At 35.4% G+C, this 18,076-nt stretch overlaps 2 protein-coding genes across 22 annotated transcripts in view; one reads left to right on the top strand and one right to left on the bottom strand.

The window, feature by feature from the left end:
* The window catches only part of LOC147837446 (uncharacterized), a 287,795-nt gene that overhangs the window by 126,725 nt on the left and 142,994 nt on the right, over nt 1-18,076 (bottom strand). For 2 of the 21 annotated variants that reach the window (XM_087237474.1, XM_087237475.1), the window contains one exon: nt 15,876-15,966. The exons of the other annotated variants lie outside the window; for them this stretch is intronic. In XM_087237474.1, coding sequence (XP_087093600.1) covers nt 15,959-15,966 — 8 coding nt within the window. In that variant the 3' untranslated portion in view covers nt 15,876-15,958. Of the gene's footprint in view, nt 1-15,875; nt 15,967-18,076 lie in introns of those variants that run through there. 21 annotated transcript variants of the gene reach the window in all.
* On the top strand, nt 3,504-4,802 carry adra2c (adrenoceptor alpha 2C). The gene has a single exon (NM_207639.1). The coding sequence runs from the start codon at nt 3,504-3,506 to the stop codon at nt 4,800-4,802; it is 1,299 nt and encodes a 432-aa protein (NP_997522.1).

The following is an 18,076-nucleotide window of genomic DNA, read 5'->3' as shown; positions in this document are numbered from 1 at the left end:
GGTGATTTTATGGTATGACAATGAACCGGAAGCCCTAAAGCTGGCAGGCTGAATTTATTATTTTATTTATTATTTTTATAATATTTTTCTGTGTGCATATACCCCATTTGTTAAAACATTGTTATCTAACAGTTTTTACTTTGTGTTACACATGTACTTAAACTTTGTTTACACTTGATCTCTATGTTGATTTTAAATGCTGATGTTGTTGTGAAATCGTTTATTGACATTTTAGTAGTCTGAAGCAACGTATTGTATATTAAAATGTTTACACAGAAATAGAAATGTATTTTTTAATGACAAACCCAAATAAATCATCATTTCAAATTTCTACACGTTAAAAAAGGTAAATTGGTCACACTTTATTTTGATGGTCCATTTGTTAAATTTAAGTTACATTGCATGTACATGCCAACTAATTCTCAACAGATTATAAGTAGACTGTTAGGTTGGGGTTAGTGTAAGTTGACATGTACTTGCAAAGTTTCTTACAGTCAGTTAAATCGTCACCTTAGAATTATAAGGTTCTATCTGACATTTTTGTCAAACTTGAGTGATCCACATATTCATATTAAATGACAAATTATTTACATTATGGAATTTTTTTTATAAGTTTTTTACATTTTAACACTTTTTATTTAAAAAACAATTGTTACACACATACTGTTTGCTATGGAATGCAAAAACTTTGAAGCTCAATATCTCAAAATTATTCAGAACGCAGATAGAACCTTATAATTCCAAGGTGTCGAAATGTCTGTTGAAGGAGCAGTATCAACAGATATTAAGCAGACAGCCTATAATACTCAAATGGACCATCAAAATAAAGTGTTACCGGTAAATTTGTTAATCGGCAACTAAAACACGGGTGCCCAAACTTTTTTCTTATAAAGGGCTAAAAAACAAACTTGACTGATGGCCATGGGCCGAAGGTAAACATAACCAACTGTATTTTAACATGACACTTTCCTCATTCATTTCAAAATAAATAGAAAACATTACTTTAATCATATTAACTAATGCGTTATTCATTTTTTACATTTTATAATCAACCTGTCATAAAGAAAATACAGTTTAATGCCAAATACACTAGTTGCACCTGCCTTTGCCTTGATTTGCTCACTGGGGAGGATTTCTGAATTGTGGTCTATCTGTTCAGCAACGATGTGTTCATTTAATAAAAAAAGAATTAATTTATTCATGTTTATTTCTATAGCCCTTTTACAATGTAGATTCAGCCAAGGCAGCTTAAAATAAAAGATCTAGTAAATTGTCAGTCCAGTTTTCAGAGTTAAAGTTCAGTTTAGTTCATTTCAGTATGGTTTAATTTTCACTGCTGAAAGTCCAAACACTGAAGAGCAAATCCATCAATTCACAGCTCCACAAGTCCAAACCAAGCAAGCCAGTGGTGACAGTTTACAACATTTAATTGACACATTTGCTTTTGTTGTAGCCTAACAATAAAACAAAACAATAAATGAAAAAATGAAAATTCGTATTAACTGCATTAACAATAACACTCCCCATAATTCTCCCTCTTCTTGGCAGATGGCATGAAGGACCAAATCAAAAATTACCATAGTTTGGTCATCTCTGATCTACAGCATCAAAAAGTTGTCAGAGAAGAGATCAAGGTCCCATAATGCAATTCGAAACATAAACTAATGGAAGACACAGATGAATCACAAATTAGAAAAATCTAGGGAGAATGTGAAGCTCTTAAATATGAATTTATAGATTTTATTATGAAAGACAATTTAAATAAAATGTCTAAAATGTAAAAAATTATTTTTTCACTTAGATTTTTTGTCTCGCTTCTAGCCCAAATATCTAAAAATCCTTAAATCCATATTGTCTTGTTTTAAGAAATAATAACTTTTTCCTTAAAACAAGCAAAATAATTTGACAACAAGGTAAGCAAAATAATCTTGTGTCAAAAGAAAAAAACAAGATTAGTTTGTCTACCCCATTGGCAGATTATTTTGCTTGTTATATTGAAAACTCACTTAATATTGCCATATTATTTATGAAAACAAGACAATATGTTTTGCGTCTTGAAAATGCTTCTTGATATAAAATTTTTTAGATATTTGGACTAGAAAGAAAGTGAGAAAAGCTTTTTTTTTTTTTGCAGTGTATAAATTATAAAACTATAGCATCTCTATAGTGCATTTTTATTATATGTTTTGATAGTACAAACAAATTCAATATTTACAGTGCTTAGCATAATTGAGTTGATTGAAAATTAATATTTTTATCCATTTCTCAGTGAATATAGGAAAAATATTTTGATGCATTTAAACAAAACCGATTTATTAAACAGATATATTTATTAAAAGAATATTTTAGTTACCAAACATGTTTAGAAATTGAAAAAATTATACAATTAAATTCAAGCTAAAAATTGAAACAAAAGTTTTTTTTTTTTGTTTGTTTGTTTGTTTGCTTCTCTTGGTTTTTCCTTTTTTTTTAAATTGTATTTAATATTTTTATAACATATATATTTGGGTGTACTCATTTTTAAGACCATTATCATAAGCTTTTTGTTAGATAAGCTCCAGATTTGGCTTTAGTATACTGACTAATCTACAACGTATATATAATATTGTATAGCTTCCTATTAAAAATATGAATTTAAAAAAGATAGATTTGTGAGGGGTGTACTTATACATGCTGAACACCGAGAAAATAATAGCCTACCAATGCAAATTTAAAAAATAAGCTCTGATAGTTAATAAGGAAATGTTATGCTTAAATTGACTTGGGTGTTCCCATTTTTTTAAAAGCACAATGGAATTGTTACAACAGTGACACCCAGCGAGCACAGATGCCTGAAAGCAATCACTTCTTCACAGTTCACAGCTTTTTCCACCCATGATCAGTTCAAGTCCTGTCAAAGCCTAGTGCTATAACATAAAATACAATAATATTTTTTTTGCACTTTCAATTCCTTACAAATACAAAAGCATGTACGTCCAGATATTACTTATGTTTATATAGGCTACTAAAAAATAGAAACTCAGAAATTGCTTACATTGCTTTCCTATAATGAGCTGATATAAAATGTACAGTGTTAAGACATAAAAAGACGCTAAGCAGTCAGTCGGTGGTAGTTCTTGTCTCCAGGGGCGGGGCGGCGCTCCATCAGTTTAATGTTGTCAGCACGTGGATAGTTGAGTCCCGGGCGGGCGCGGGCAGGGCGCGCGGTCTTCAGCTCGGGTGGAGAGAGAGCGCGAGGATGCTGAGAGAGACGCCCGCCAGAGAACGAACAGGTCGCACGGATGTAAGAGACGGAGATGCTTTAAACTCACCACGGGATGGCTTTCTTTTTCAAAGCCGCAACCAAATGAGCCGTGAGAGGAATTGTGCGGAGAAGAAAAAGACGCGGACGGGAATTAAATAAGAACACAAGGTAAGAAGAAAACAGAGTGGAACCTGCAATTAACTTGTAGTAAAATTTCTCGCGGAGATTGACTGGAAAAGCAGAATATTTCTAAATCAATATGCATAACTTAAGCTATGCGAGCGAAGAGGACACTTACACAGACACTGATTTTACACCCTCTGGGAATTCTACAAATTCTACGAGCTATTCTCCGGCCACCATTATAGGGCTCGCGGGGCTGGTGAGCTTCCTCATCTTGTTTACAATAGTGGGGAATGTGCTGGTCGTTATCGCCGTTTTAACGAGCAGAGCACTCAAGCCACCACAAAACCTTTTTCTCGTGTCTCTGGCCAGCGCGGACATTCTGGTGGCCACACTTATAATCCCCTTCTCCCTGGCCAATGAATTAATGGGCTACTGGTTTTTTGGGGAAGTTTGGTGTAATATCTATCTCGCTCTAGATGTTCTTTTCTGCACGTCTTCTATTGTTCACCTGTGTGCCATAAGTCTGGACAGGTACTGGTCTGTGACACAGGCGGTCGAGTATAACTTAAAAAGGACGCCTCGCAGGGTTAAGGGGATGATTGTGGTGGTGTGGTTGATTTCGGCTGTGATCTCCTTCCCACCGCTCATCTCCATGGATCGGAATACAGTTGATGAGAGGAGACCAATGTGCCAGCTGAATGACCACACATGGTACATCTTGTACTCCAGCATTGGGTCATTCTTTGCCCCGTGTGTCATTATGATCCTCGTTTACATCCGAATCTATCAGGTGGCTAAAACAAGAACCCGAAATATGTCTGAAAAGCGGCGGGATCCTGATGGTGGCTCAGGAACGCCACGCTTGGAGAACGGCTTAAGCCGTGAGGATTCTAGACGGGAAAATGGCCACTGTTCCTCATCGCCAGGCGAACGCAAACCAGCCGAGGATAACCCAGACGCTGACCTCGAGGACAGCAGCTCGTCCGACGAGAAGGCCAAGCGGTCACAAAATGAGACGGCCCCATCGAAAAAAGACCGCAGATCCAGCCGCAAGAACAGCTCCAGCTCCAAACACTCCAGCCGAAAGTCCCGAGCCAGCAGCAAATCCCTGGACTTGTTTTCATCTCGCAGAAAGAGGAGAAACACCATTTCCAGGAAAAAAATATCCCAGGCACGCGAGAAGCGGTTCACCTTTGTGCTGGCCGTGGTCATGGGCGTTTTTGTGGTCTGCTGGTTTCCCTTCTTCTTCAGCTACAGCCTGTATGGGATCTGCCGGGAGCCTTGCGCCATCCCTGACCCCCTTTTCAAGTTTTTCTTCTGGATCGGTTACTGCAACAGCTCCCTCAACCCCGTCATCTACACCATCTTCAACCAGGACTTCCGGCGAGCTTTTCAAAAGATCCTGTGCAAGTCCTGGAAAAGGTCTTTCTAGAGGCACCAATTTGCAGCGTCCAGTGCAATTTTTACAGGTGGTTGACAAGGAAGAGACGTTTCGTTTTCAACAATACCACTGCCTCTATCTTTGCATTGACAATCTGTACACAACAAAGACATTGATATTTTTTCCTACTTCGTTGTGTAATGCTCTTCATGAGTCTGCGAGGACAACAGATGTTGGTGGTACAAAAGATGCTAGGAGAAAAAAAAAACCCTCAGCACTGTACTGCATTAGAGGAAACAGGCTTATCTTTATTATGGCTGCAGGCACTCTGAAGATATCAAGAGATATTTTTATGATGAGTTAGCACATATGGCTTGTGTCATTGTGACTAGAGAGCTATGTAACATGAAAGGTTGTCTCCTTTTTATGGTGACCCCAAAAAAAAAAGAAGTGACTTCTCAGAAAGCATGCTGTTCCTTTCTAGCTGAGAGAGACAAAACGGACACTGCTGGATAGGGAGTATGAGAAGGTTGTCACTGAATGACAGATGGAGCAGAGTTTTGCCCTGGTGTGTTTGGGTATTGCAGGAGGGTGCACAGTCCTGAACGGAGCTCTGATACAAACTGTTCCTAACTGTCCTTCAATGAAACGAATCAATGCACTGCTGCTCTCTAACATGCCATAAAAGAGGTATTTACAGGACTAGACTTAAGAGAATGTGTACATGGTTTTTCAATGATGACATTGAGACCGTTATTTATCTACAGGATTAATTTATCAGATTATAAACTATTTAAGCTTTGTGGCTGTGCTTGTACAGTGTCTCCCATTTGTTCAAAATATCATAGTGATATAATGCAAAGTATGATATACGAGGCTGTTGTAAAATTTATTAGAGCAAAACAACTTTTTTTGTTGTTGTTTTTGCATATTATGAAACATCTGTGTTTATGGATGTTGGGCTTCTCTCCTTTTCTATTCCATATACTTGTGATATCTCTCAAAAATGACTGACAGGTCACTACAAGCACAGCTGATGATCAAACAAAACCGAACAAATAAATGGATTGTACTTCTCTTGAATTCACTTTTTACTGTGACTTCATTTTCTCTTCATGTCTCTGAAGTGGGTTTATCATCGTTTAAAATGGCTGTGATTAAACGTTGTTTTGAGGTTTTGTCATTTTGCAATTACAGTTCAACATTCAACTCAGAAGATTTAAAAAAATAAAGACAGAATCTGAACTAATGGAATGTAATTGTCTTAGACTGTTTGCAACAGTTGAAAATATTTTCATATTTTTGCTTCATCGTGACTCAGATGCTTATGTAATGTTGCACTAAACGCTAGTTCAACATTATTAAAGCATTGTTAGTCAAAGAAAAAAAAAACAGCACACTATGCAATAAAGCAATAGCTAGTGTCAGAGGAAAACCCTTATATACAATATTCCTTCATTTGTTTTCTTTTTGACTTAGTCCCTTTATTAATCTGGGGTTGCCACAGAGGAATGAACCGCCAACTTATCCAGCTAATGTTTTTACGCAGATCCCCTTCTAGCTGCAACCCATCACTGGGGAAATATCCAATATTTACTAAAGTAACTGAAGTCAATATTTGAGAAACATTCTTAGAGCATATAATTTTCTGTCATTGTTGTATACATTTGTTAAAATTTGTAGGTTTAGATCAAATGTTCTTACAAGTTTGGACGTCAACGCCATTACACAAATATTCAACTGCCATGCTTTTACTTAAAAATTCTACTCAATAATTCTTTAAAAGCTTGATAAAAGTGGAAAAAAATAAATTAGATTAATCTAAAAAAAAATTTATAAATACTTTACGACTTATTCAAGTCCAGTACCTCAAATGCTTCAATCTGTCAGGATTAGTTCTTAAGTGTTCTTTTTAATCAGAGTCCTAGTTCTTAAAATGAATTAAAAAAAAAAATGCTGGTCAATTTTTTTATGATTTTGGGGAGTTATTTTAATGCTTGTTTTGTCTTATTTTAAATTATTTAAAATCAAAGTTTTCTGAGGCCCCCTAGTGGGCCCCAGCCACGTGGTTGAGAACTGTTTATTTAGAATCTTAATATATATGATATATTAAATATTAAATAAGGGCGTCACTGTGGCACAGTGGGTAGCACGATCGCCTCACAGCAAGAAGGTTTCTGGTTCAAGCCTCGGCTGGGTCAGTTGGCGTTTCAATGTGGAGTTTGCATGTTCTCCTCATGTTTGCGAGAGTTTCCTCTGGGTGCTCAGGTTTCCCCCACAGTCAAAATACATGCGCAATACAGTAGGTTAATAGGGTGAGCTAAATTGTCCGTAGTGTATGTGTGAATGAATGAGAGTGTATGGGTGTTTCTCAGTGATGGGCTGCAGCTGGAAGGGCATCTGCTGCATAAAACATATGCTAGATAAGTTGGCAGTTCATTCAGCTATGGCGACCCTAGATTAATAGAGCCGAAAAAGAAAATGAATGAATGAATAAATATATTAAATAATTTACTAATTAGGTACTAAAAATATTAATAATATGTTTTCAAGTTCAACTTGATATAATGTTATACAATCCATAGCTGTAAACACTGGACTGCTATATGTACAGTGCTCAGCATAATTAAGTACACCCCATTTTGATCCATTTCTCAGTGAATATAGGCAATGTAATTCAGTGCATTAAAACAAAATAGATTTTATAAACAGAAATATTTATTAAAATAATATTATTCTAAAAACGTATTTAGAAAATGAAAGAAAATACAATTAAATTCAAGCAAAATATTGCAAAATTAAATTACACTCTACAAAAAAAAAAAAATCTAATTTTTTTGGCTTCTCTTGATTTTTCCTCTTTTTTAAATTTGTATTTTAATATTTTTCTATAACATATAAATTTAGGTGTACTAGTTTTTGGACTGTTTTTGTAAGATTTTGTTGGATAAGCTCAAGATTTGGCTTTAATACTGATTAATTTGATATATATGCACAATTACAATATTATATAGCTTACTATTAAAAATATGAATTTAAAAGATAGATTTGTGATGGGTGTACATATTTACGCTGAGCACTGTATGTGAATAATAGGATTATTCAGAAATCATGTTGGAGAACAATATATATTTTAAATCATCATGTTTATAGAGACTAAATAATCAAAGAAATTTTCAAAATTCAAAGTCACAGCTTTGAATTGAGTGGCTGCTTGTATAATATTCAAATAAAAGAGAACTAAAACAAAAATAGAGAGGTCTGGCTTGTAAGTATTGTTTTTAAACTAGGTTACATATAAACCCTAAGAGAAGATGACTGTTTGTATAGCATTGAATGCACTTTTGAATTGTATATTTTCATAAACTATTGTCTAACCACCAACCCCCAAACAAAAACACCTCATCCCTATATTTATTATTAAAGGGTTTCAAAGTGTTATGCTTGTGCTTTCATATTCTGGGATTATATACGCAATCCAATTCCATTACAAAGTGTGAGGGAGAATCTAAAGCTGATTGAAAGTGAAAAGGAGAAATGAAAACACTCATCTTCAGAGCTGAAGAGTATAAATGGAGCTTCTATTCAAATCATTCAAAGATTCTTGTAAACGCAATGAAAGAAGGAATCTATCTTCACCCACATCGAAGCTCCGTGAGATTTAACATCACCTCAGAGCGAGCCCGAGAGAGAAGAAGGGCGAGAAACTTCTCTGTCAGTCAGAAAATAAGTGCCGCAATTGAAACAGTCTCCTACATTTTTTTTGATCCTGCTGGATGATGGATGCCACTTGGACCAAAGCTATGTGAAAAAATAAATTGAGTTTGACATACTTACAAATTCAAAATGTCATAGATTCACTCGTTATTCACCCCACTTGGAAGGAAGTTTCAGTGATGGAACTGTCAAGTTTCATATTTTAGTCTGGGAAATGTTTCTCTTTTTTTTTTTTTTTAAACCAGGTAGATAAAACGAATCTCAAGCAAAGTTGGCCAATTTATTTCGCCATCATACTGAACAGATTAAATTACCTTGACGCCTTTACAAGCTTTCATGAAAATGCTCGTAATTGATTCCAATTCGGCGTGTCAGAAGGAAAACGCTTCATGTTCCACCACAAACCGATTACTAACACATCCAGCGTCAAATGCTCTGCTTAATGTTACTTGGATGAGATCTAAAAAGCATAATTGCTAGCTTTTCCAATGCATTATGTATTGCGTTGAATCTATTGATTTCAAATGAGCTCCGATTGTTTTTCCAATTCAAAAATGTGAGGAACGGAATGGCAAGGAGAGAAAATGTAATACATTACTGCTTTGCCTTTGGTGCTGTGCTACTGTTAGTTCAGCTCATGCTCCTGAAGGATCAGAGGGGAAAGCCTTCGACCGATGCGGCTGATTTGATTCCGCTTTTACCAGTGGCTGTGCTGGGAACGAGTACATGAAGCCCCAAGTGCTTCTGCCTTCTTGCCTGCCAATTAGAAGTGCCATATGTCAGAGGAGCTGAAATTATTAACTCTGTACAGACTCGCTCACTACGGGGTTGACTTCAATCATCCTTTTTCATCGTTCAATTTAACTACTTTGACAGCACATTGGATATTTTCATGTGAGGCTGAATTATCTAGATTGGGTGCTGATGGGTTTTGTTTGAGAAATTCATATACAGTTGAAGTGAGAATTATGAGCTCTCCTGAATTATTATCCACCCTGTACATTTTTCCCTAGTTTCTGTTTTACAGAAAGATTTTTTTTTCAATACATTTCTAAACATAACAGTTTTGTTTACTATTTAATTTTATCTTTGCCAGGGGTTTCCAAAAGCCATCGTTAGCCAACTAAGGTTGCAAGTTCCACTTTTACAAACATAGTACGTTGATTTGGCATTTCTATTGGCAATCTATTGTTACAATGAACATTCGCAAACTGCATCGCAAACTTGTAGGCTTCCATCTACACCTTTTAATCTGTAGTTAGAAGCAAACCCCCTCCCCCCAGCCCTTCAACATTTAAACTTAGAAAGGTTTAAACAACAAAAACATTAAAGTCATCTCTCTTACGTTTAACTTGCTTTCAATGTATTTTAACAGTTCAGTTTTAGCGATCTTTATATTGACAATTGTGTTCCCTTTGAAGTGCACTTTGAAAACATTTATGCCATTTTGAACACAGCCATGGCTCAAGCCGAAAGCTATAAATGACCTTTTTATTTAAAAGTGTTAGGTTATGTCTCTAAAGCTTGTGAAAACAAAATATATAGCATATGTTAACGGTTTTAATTTATAGTAGGTTATTTATTAAGAAATGTATCTATACTGAAAATATAAATATATACATAATAATGATAATTTAAAAATCATAATTAATAATAAAAATTATTAATAACAATAATTATTAAGTAGGATTGTTGTAAATTTGACTTTAAATTACAACCATTATTGGTTTACATGATTTATATACGAGATTTAAATATTTTGCTAAGTGGTTTTATTTTTTAGTATAGAATATGGAATATACTAATAATATTTGTAAAGGAACCATAGACCCTATATGTGTCGTTTACATGTATTTCAATTAGGAATGTCCCGATCAGGTTTTTTTGCCTTTGAGTTCAAGTCATTCGATTTTGGGTATCTACCGATAGCGAAACCCGATCCAATACTTCTATAATACATAAAAAAAGAATAAAGCGAAGAAACAGATCCAAGCTGTTCCTTATGCTTTATTTAATCCACCTTATTTTAACATTCAACAACTCTGTGAGGTAGGTTCAACAATCAACTAAATACCATCAATTCTTCACTTTTGGACTTTAGTGCAAGAGTAAATAAAAAAAAAATAATAATATATGAAAACAAATAGCACCTCAAATTAAAATACCCAGCAGGCAATCCCAAGTTTTATTTATAGCACTGTTGTTGAACACTGTTTAAGTTATCAACTTTATAATACCTCCAGACCACAGACATACTTGCAACTTTAAGTTGCTTCCGTGTTCTACTTTGCCGGCATTTAACCAATAGCTTCTCTGCAACAAAGTGATGTCATGCAGCATGCTTCGGTGTTTCTGTGTGATGTCAAAACGAGGTCTAACTCTGTGCCACCGCATAACTATAGATGTGTTAAAAAATAATGAGAATAAATATACATATACGTTCGAGTCCTAATTGGGAAGTAACATCCGATTCTGATCGAGTTTGAAACCACGTGACCAGGCCCGATTTCCGATCATGTGATCGGATCTGGACATTCCTAATTTCAGTTAATATGGAAAACGAGTGCATGTTTTTACCAAACTAATATTGAATTATTATTTTTTTTTAATTTCACTATTGTTGCGTCCGTGTAAAACAAAAGAATTTGCACCCAAAAATTGATCCCCGTTTTACCCCGTTTAGAGCATCATTATGGGCATTTTTATATTATAACTAATGTGGTTCAAACAATGGATCTGCGACAAAGCAACTACAGTTTTGGGAAACACTCGTCACTACATCGTTCTTTTCCAAAACAATACATCGTACTATGATAGTTTAGTCGCGAGTTATGTTGTTGTTTGGGAAACGCACTCCAGGATGACAGTATTTTACCAAGATAGTAGTATTCAGCCTAAAGTGCAATTTAAAGGTTAATTAGGCAAGTTGGGGTTATTAGGCAAGTCGTTCTATAACAGTGGTATGTTTTGTTGACGGTCGAAAAAAATTGCTTAAAGGGTCTAATAATATTGACCTAAAACAGTTAAAATAAATTGAAATTGCTTTTATTCTAGCCGAAATAAATCAGACAACACTTTTTTTTCCAGAAGAAAAATATTATCGGAAATACTGTGAAAAAAATCCTTGCTCTATTTAAATATTTCCTAAATGTTATTTAGAAAAGAATTCACAGGAGGACTAATATTTCTGACTTCAACTGTATAGCAGTTGGCACTTACGCTGCCTTTATGTGCTGTATAAATGATCTTTTGTTTGAGTTTGCAAGTCAGAAATTGGATATGATTGTCTAATATTTATGAATTCAGAAATCAGAGTTTCAAGTTAGGCAGGCCGGAAACTTTTATCTTGGCAGAGTGGAGAGCAGGTTCTGCAGTATTTATTTGTTTATTGAAATATAAATCAAATTTGATAACATAAATGAAAAAGCCGGAAAAGCAACAGTCAACTTATTTTAAATCAGTCATTTGTTACTTGTTGAGTTATTTACAGTATGCTACTTAGGTTGTATATTGCAGTTCCTACAATGCATTATCTTTAAAGTCTGCTTTCATTGACCTTTTTATGGTGTTTTTTCCTGCTGGACTCATTCTGTGAGGTTCAATCTGCTGTAAGTTCAGAGATACGCATCTTCATGTCAGGTTAAGTAAAGGATGCTTGAGCATTTATGGCCTTTCAGCTTGAACAGCTCTTTGACCTCCCTGAGGAACAGGCTGCTTTCTTCTTCTAGTGCTGCCATTTCTCGGTTTCCTGTCCTTCATTTAATGTTCCCGCTGAATGACGTAGTGATCCTGTATTTGGCACGTAATTTTCACAAGTATATGCACAAAATTATTAGCCCTGTAATTTTTTTTTCTTTTTAAACGTGTTTCCAAATGATGTTTAGCAGAGCAAGGAACTTTTAACAGTATTACCTATATATATATTTTTTTTCTTCCGGAGAAAGTCTTGTTTGTTTTATTTCGGCTAGAATAAAAGCATTTTTTTATTTTTTAAAACCATTTTAAGGTCAAAGTTATTAGCCCCTTTAAGCTATATTTTTTCGATAGTCTACAGAACAAACCATCATTATACAATGACTTTCCTAATTACCCAAACTTGCCTTATTAATCTGATTAACCGTAAAATGCACTTTAGGCTGAACAGAAGTGTCTTGAAAAATATCTAACAAAATATTATGTACTCTCATCATGACAACGATGAAATAAATCTGTTATTATTTAAAAACTATTATGTTTGGAAATGTGTTGAAAAAAATCTTATTTTGGTAAAACAGAAATTGGGGAAATATAAAGGAGGGATAATAATTCAGGAGGGCTAATAATTCTGATTATAACTTTACCTGTTATATACACTCATGGAAAAGGTACAAGACTGTCTTGGGGTGGCAGCAAGTTAAAAAAGCTAAAAGGTACATATAGCTTACATTACCCTGGCACTTTTTCTGAAGTAAAGAAGGCTGTCAAAAAGGTTGATTTAACCCTAGGGCGTAGGTTTGCTCTTGACATTGTTGGGGATGAGTAAATCCAGCCCCTCCAACCCAACTTTTACATATATCTGTTTATTCTGCAGTTCGTTTTCAGGGCATATTATGCACAGACTATACACAACAAAATCCTCTTAGTAAATTTTACTCAGTTTAGATGTCTAATTCTAAAATCACCCATCTCTAAATTGAGATAAAGTTACTCAAGTTAATGAGACAATGAAATGATTAATTAGATGATGATTGAGCACTGATGATGAACACTGAAGAGAAACCCAAAACTAAAACTGACTACAGCCACAGCCTTAGATAAAATCAGCTGAAATATAATACATTGAATCTCTCAAAATCTCAGCAAGGGATCATTAAGCAACTTCACAAACAGCAGCTTTACTTATTACCAACCTGTTTTCCCTTATTTAATGAGGGACCAAATACTCTCTAAACTGAGTACATTTTGCTCAGAGGATTTTGCTGTGTATCAGCATGCTATAATGACAGACTGTGCATTAAAGCATGGAAAAAAACAAAAGTATTAACGGCATTATCATGATGGACTCATTCAGTAGTGAACTTGCATTTAAACGTAAATTGTGCTTACACTTTACGTTGAAAAAAGCTCCTTTGTCTAACTTTTTTTTTTTTTTTGCTGCCGCCATCCTCTCTGTGACGCAGTGGGTAGCACGTTCGCCTGACAGCAAGAAGGTCGCTGGTTCGATCCTCGGCTCAGTTGGCGTTTCTGTGTGGAGTTTGCATGTTCTCCCTGCATTCACGTGGGTTTCCTCCGGGTACTCCGGTTTCCCCCACAGTCCAAAGACATGCGGTACAGGTGAAGTGGGTAAGCTAAATTGTCCGTAGTGTGTATGTGTGGATCTTTCCCAGAGATGGGTTGCGACTGGAAGGGCATCCGCTGCGTAAAAAACTTGCTGGATAAGTTGGCGGTTCATTCCGCTGTGGCGACCCCAGATTAATTAAGGGACTAAGCCGACAAGAAAATGAATGTATCCTCTCCTGTATGTGTCACACCTTATTTTTGCACAGAAATTCCACTGCAGTTTTGTCGCTGTTACATCTTAACGCATCTACAGCCTCTCACATGACAGCAGGGCAAGTCACTGCCAATCACAATGTTTATATGTGTTTGGGGGTAATACGACTCAAGGAGAGAACGTGATTTAACCACATTTCCTCATGTCTCAGGTTAATATTGAGAGCACATTTTTTTAAGTGAATTAAATTAATTGTGGAGACATTTCAATAGTTGGTGGATATTGAAGAAGATGCATCCCCCCTTGGTCCACACTCAATCTACGCCCTTGATTTAACCCCTAAATCAACTGTCACCACATTTTTTCAAACTTGACAATGATACATGATATCTGCATATGACATATAGTTAAATAAGATAAGTTTGGGTTTAGACAAACAATATATTAAATATGTACTTCTGTAATATGTATAGTGACAGTTGAATGCATAGGTCACCCTAAACTGAAAATTTACTCACCCTTCACTTGTTGCAAACCTATTTGAGTTTCTGTTGAACACAAAAGAAAATGTTCTGAGGAAAGCTGGAAACCTGTAACCATTGACTTCAGCCTACTGTGGATGTCAATGGTTACAGGTTTTAAGCACTTTTCAAAATATCTTCTCTTGTGTTCAACAGAATAAAGAACAAGGTTTAGAATAACTCAAGGAAGAGTAAATAGTCAATAAATGTTTATTTTTGGGTTGAACCAACCTTTTAATGGGTTAAATAATTTGCTTACAAAAAAAAGAAAGGAAAAAAGGGATGATTGTAGTTTTGGAGACTTTCTTACCAATTTAAGCAATTATTCAGTTCTTCTTTAACCAATTCTTGGTAGATTTTCCCCTCTCAAACCAATATTTCCTCTTCCAGGCTGATTCATAATACTTCCTGTCAAATTTCTAAATTATTGTTCTCATGGGCATTTTCAGTGTTTTCCTATAGCCATTTTGTGAAGCTCAACAACCTCTTTTTCCACAAATCATAGCTTAGTTCTTTTGTTTTGCTCGCATTGTGATGAATGACTGAGTGAGTTTGGCTTGTTTCCCTGTCTGTATACATCTGAGAAACAGGTCATGGTTAAAATGTACAACCATAGACGTACAAAAATTGTAAAAGATCAATGGAAGTATATATTAATATGTTAAATAATGAAGATAATTTCCCCACCATAGGTGCCAATATTAGTGAGTAGTACTAATTTTATCCCTAATTGTAATAGTATTTTAAATGAGTGTTGGCATTTTTCTCAAGGAAACAGCACATGGACAGCTCTATACAGTTCTGTTCTTATTTGAGTGTGTAGAATAAAAAAGTCATTTTACATTAACATTGAGCCTTTCTGTAGCACAAACCGTAGATCACCTCAGTAGTACTGTAACTTCAAGGTCATGGGCTTAATTCACATGGAATTCATGATCTGAGAAATACATAGGTTGAATGTAATGTGTCTCTTTAAATAAAAGCATCTGGCAGTTGCAAAAGCGTACTGTATATGTAAAGTTACAGTAACGTTAATAAATCAAATCAGGCATGACATCATGTCAGCTATGGAAAATGACAAGCGAGCTCAGTCTGATTGTTGCTATAGAGACCAGTTTGATAAATTTCATTGTCACCAAACTTGACAGATTCGTTGGATTCAAAAGCAAAGCAAAGGCCTAAATACCCTGTGACTCATGGCATGAGATTTTGAGAGATTAGGCTCTCTAAAATGAACAGTCATTATGAGAACCCATACACAGTCACTTACAAATAATGCTCTCAATTCCAACAAAACACAAACATGTTGATTTGGGAAGCATTTTATACTGAATATTGAGTACAATGCATTGTAGAAAATAAAATAGGTTTTCAAATAATTCTTGAATGGAAAAAAAAGCATTTGGTGCTTGCCTGTGGTGCTCTGTGTGGTTCTTGATGTGTTGTTTATGCAGTTTGCACGTGGTGATTTTGCTTTTCTGGTTCTTAGACATGATTCAAATCCCTTTTAAATGCAAGAATAGACAATGTTAAAAAGTCAGGGTTCAAGACATAGGAAACACTTTAAAGACCAATTCTTAATACTAGTTTGTGGTGTTTAGTAAGCCTATTATTAACATATTGGCTATTTTTTAGTGCTTATACATATTAATACTAATACTGCCAATACCTAAACCCAACTACTACTTTAATAACTATTGATAAGTAGCAAATTAAGAGTTTGTTGAGGCAAAAATCATAGTAAATGGTGTTAAATAGGGATGCCTATATCTAATCATGTGATAAGAAAAGAAATCAGGCCCGATCGCGCGGTTTCAGACTCCCGATCAAGACTCAAAAAAAAAAAAAAACTAATAATGAAAAAAAAATATATATATATATATTATACCTTTTTCTTGACTTCACACAGAAACAGCAACCTGTGCGGCATAACATCACTTTGTTGCAGAGACACTATGGATTAAATGCCAGCAAAGTAGAACACGGAAGCAGCCTGAAGCGGAAAGCGCGAGTTTGTGGTAAAGTCTAGATAGGGTACGGATAAGGTGAATTACATAAAACATAGGGAACATCTTGGATTGGTTTCTTCATTCTTTTTTTATGTATATAGAAGTATGTGATCGGGTTCGCCTCTCTAACTTACAACAAGATACACCCCTTCATGTTACACCCGTCTTACAGTCTGTAGACAGATACACTTGTTTACTCTGTCATGTTTTATGCAGCGGATGCCCATCTAGCTGCAAACCAGTACTGTTTACTCTCTCTCTCATTCACACACACACACACACACACACACACACACACACACACACACACACACACACACACACACACTCATCCTTGAAGAATAAAACTACAATATTATTACTTTTAATTGTATTCATGTGTACAAAAATTTATTTTTTAAACTTTAAGTTATGGCATCCAACATGAGTGGAAAAAAAACATCTTTCCTGGGTAAGCTAACATACAGTATCATTCTTCTCTGCGGATAGTGTGGGATGCATTATATGGCAAAGTTTAATGTTTAAGCCAAAATTATGAACAAGATTAATTGTTTTATTTATTATTCACCTCCAATTCCTGTGTGATTCAGTTTGGTTTTTGTTCAGTAGATTACTTGCTTTTGCTTTTTTTAGCCCCTGTTAATCATTTCAGCTTGTACCCACATCAAATCAAATAGAGAATATGGTGTGGCATAAGTGGAGGCATCTATTGTATTTCTACTGAAATACAATAGATGCCATAAAGCTTGTGTTCATGTGTCTCTGAGCAGGAGCTTCACAGGTGTGCTTGAGCGTGAGTCATTAAAAAAGCCATTTTCAGTCCAAATATTACCATAAACACCTCAGAGCATGAGAGATTACAGAAAAAGAAAGGGAAAAAAATCAGTTACTCATCCTTTCACACTCCGCGGCACTCAAAGGCTCAGCAGACATAATGACAGACTTGATGACTACTTAAAACTATTTTTTCGACCGCAGGTGCACTAATGTATTATCTCAATCTCCTAAAGCAGAAAACAGAAAAGTGCTTTGAGAAGAAAGCAGAAACCTTTGCAAAAGGATCCAACACATGGCAAAATCTAAAGAGTTCAGCATAGACATTCATGCATACACTTGGGGCGCATTTGAAAGTGCATTTGCAGTACGATGAATATAAAACATTGATGCTCCTAGAAACCTGCCATCCCGAGTTTAGTTTTAACACTGTTCCAAAACACCTGATGGAATTTTCAATTCTATGTGAATACTTGATTAGCTGAGTTCAACTCTGCAGGAAGAAATGAGAGGAGATTCTGCCGAGAAACTTGGATAAAAAGAAATTGTACTGTTATTTTCAACTTAAGGGCATACAAAGTTCCTGCAAAGAACACTACTGGCTTTAAAATAAAAATATATATGAGAGAAATATGAAAAAAGACCAGTCCTGGTGTTTTTACCCCACAGTATTTTTATGAAATGTCATTTATATTCTGTCTCCTCCAGGCCCAGATTGGCTAATCGGGAGGACCATGTGTTGGAGAATTCGCGTTGGGCCGGTCTGTTTTTTTGGCTGCGAGGGCCGGTGTCCCTAGCTGCTTGCACTCTCGGCAGTCGCACTTTTTTAAT

This window comes from Danio rerio, chromosome 1, assembly GCF_052040795.2.
Source record: "Danio rerio strain M-AB ecotype USA chromosome 1, GRCz13ab, whole genome shotgun sequence".
NCBI lineage: Eukaryota > Metazoa > Chordata > Actinopteri > Cypriniformes > Danionidae > Danio > Danio rerio.
The sequence above is the reverse complement of the archived record's forward strand: the minus strand, read 5'-3'. Positions and strand labels throughout refer to the sequence as shown.

Bases quoted from the DNA above. Each gene is read 5' to 3' on its own strand.
- adra2c (NM_207639.1), top strand. From the start codon at position 3,504: ATGCATAACTTAAGCTATGCGAGCGAAGAGGACACTTACACAGACACT.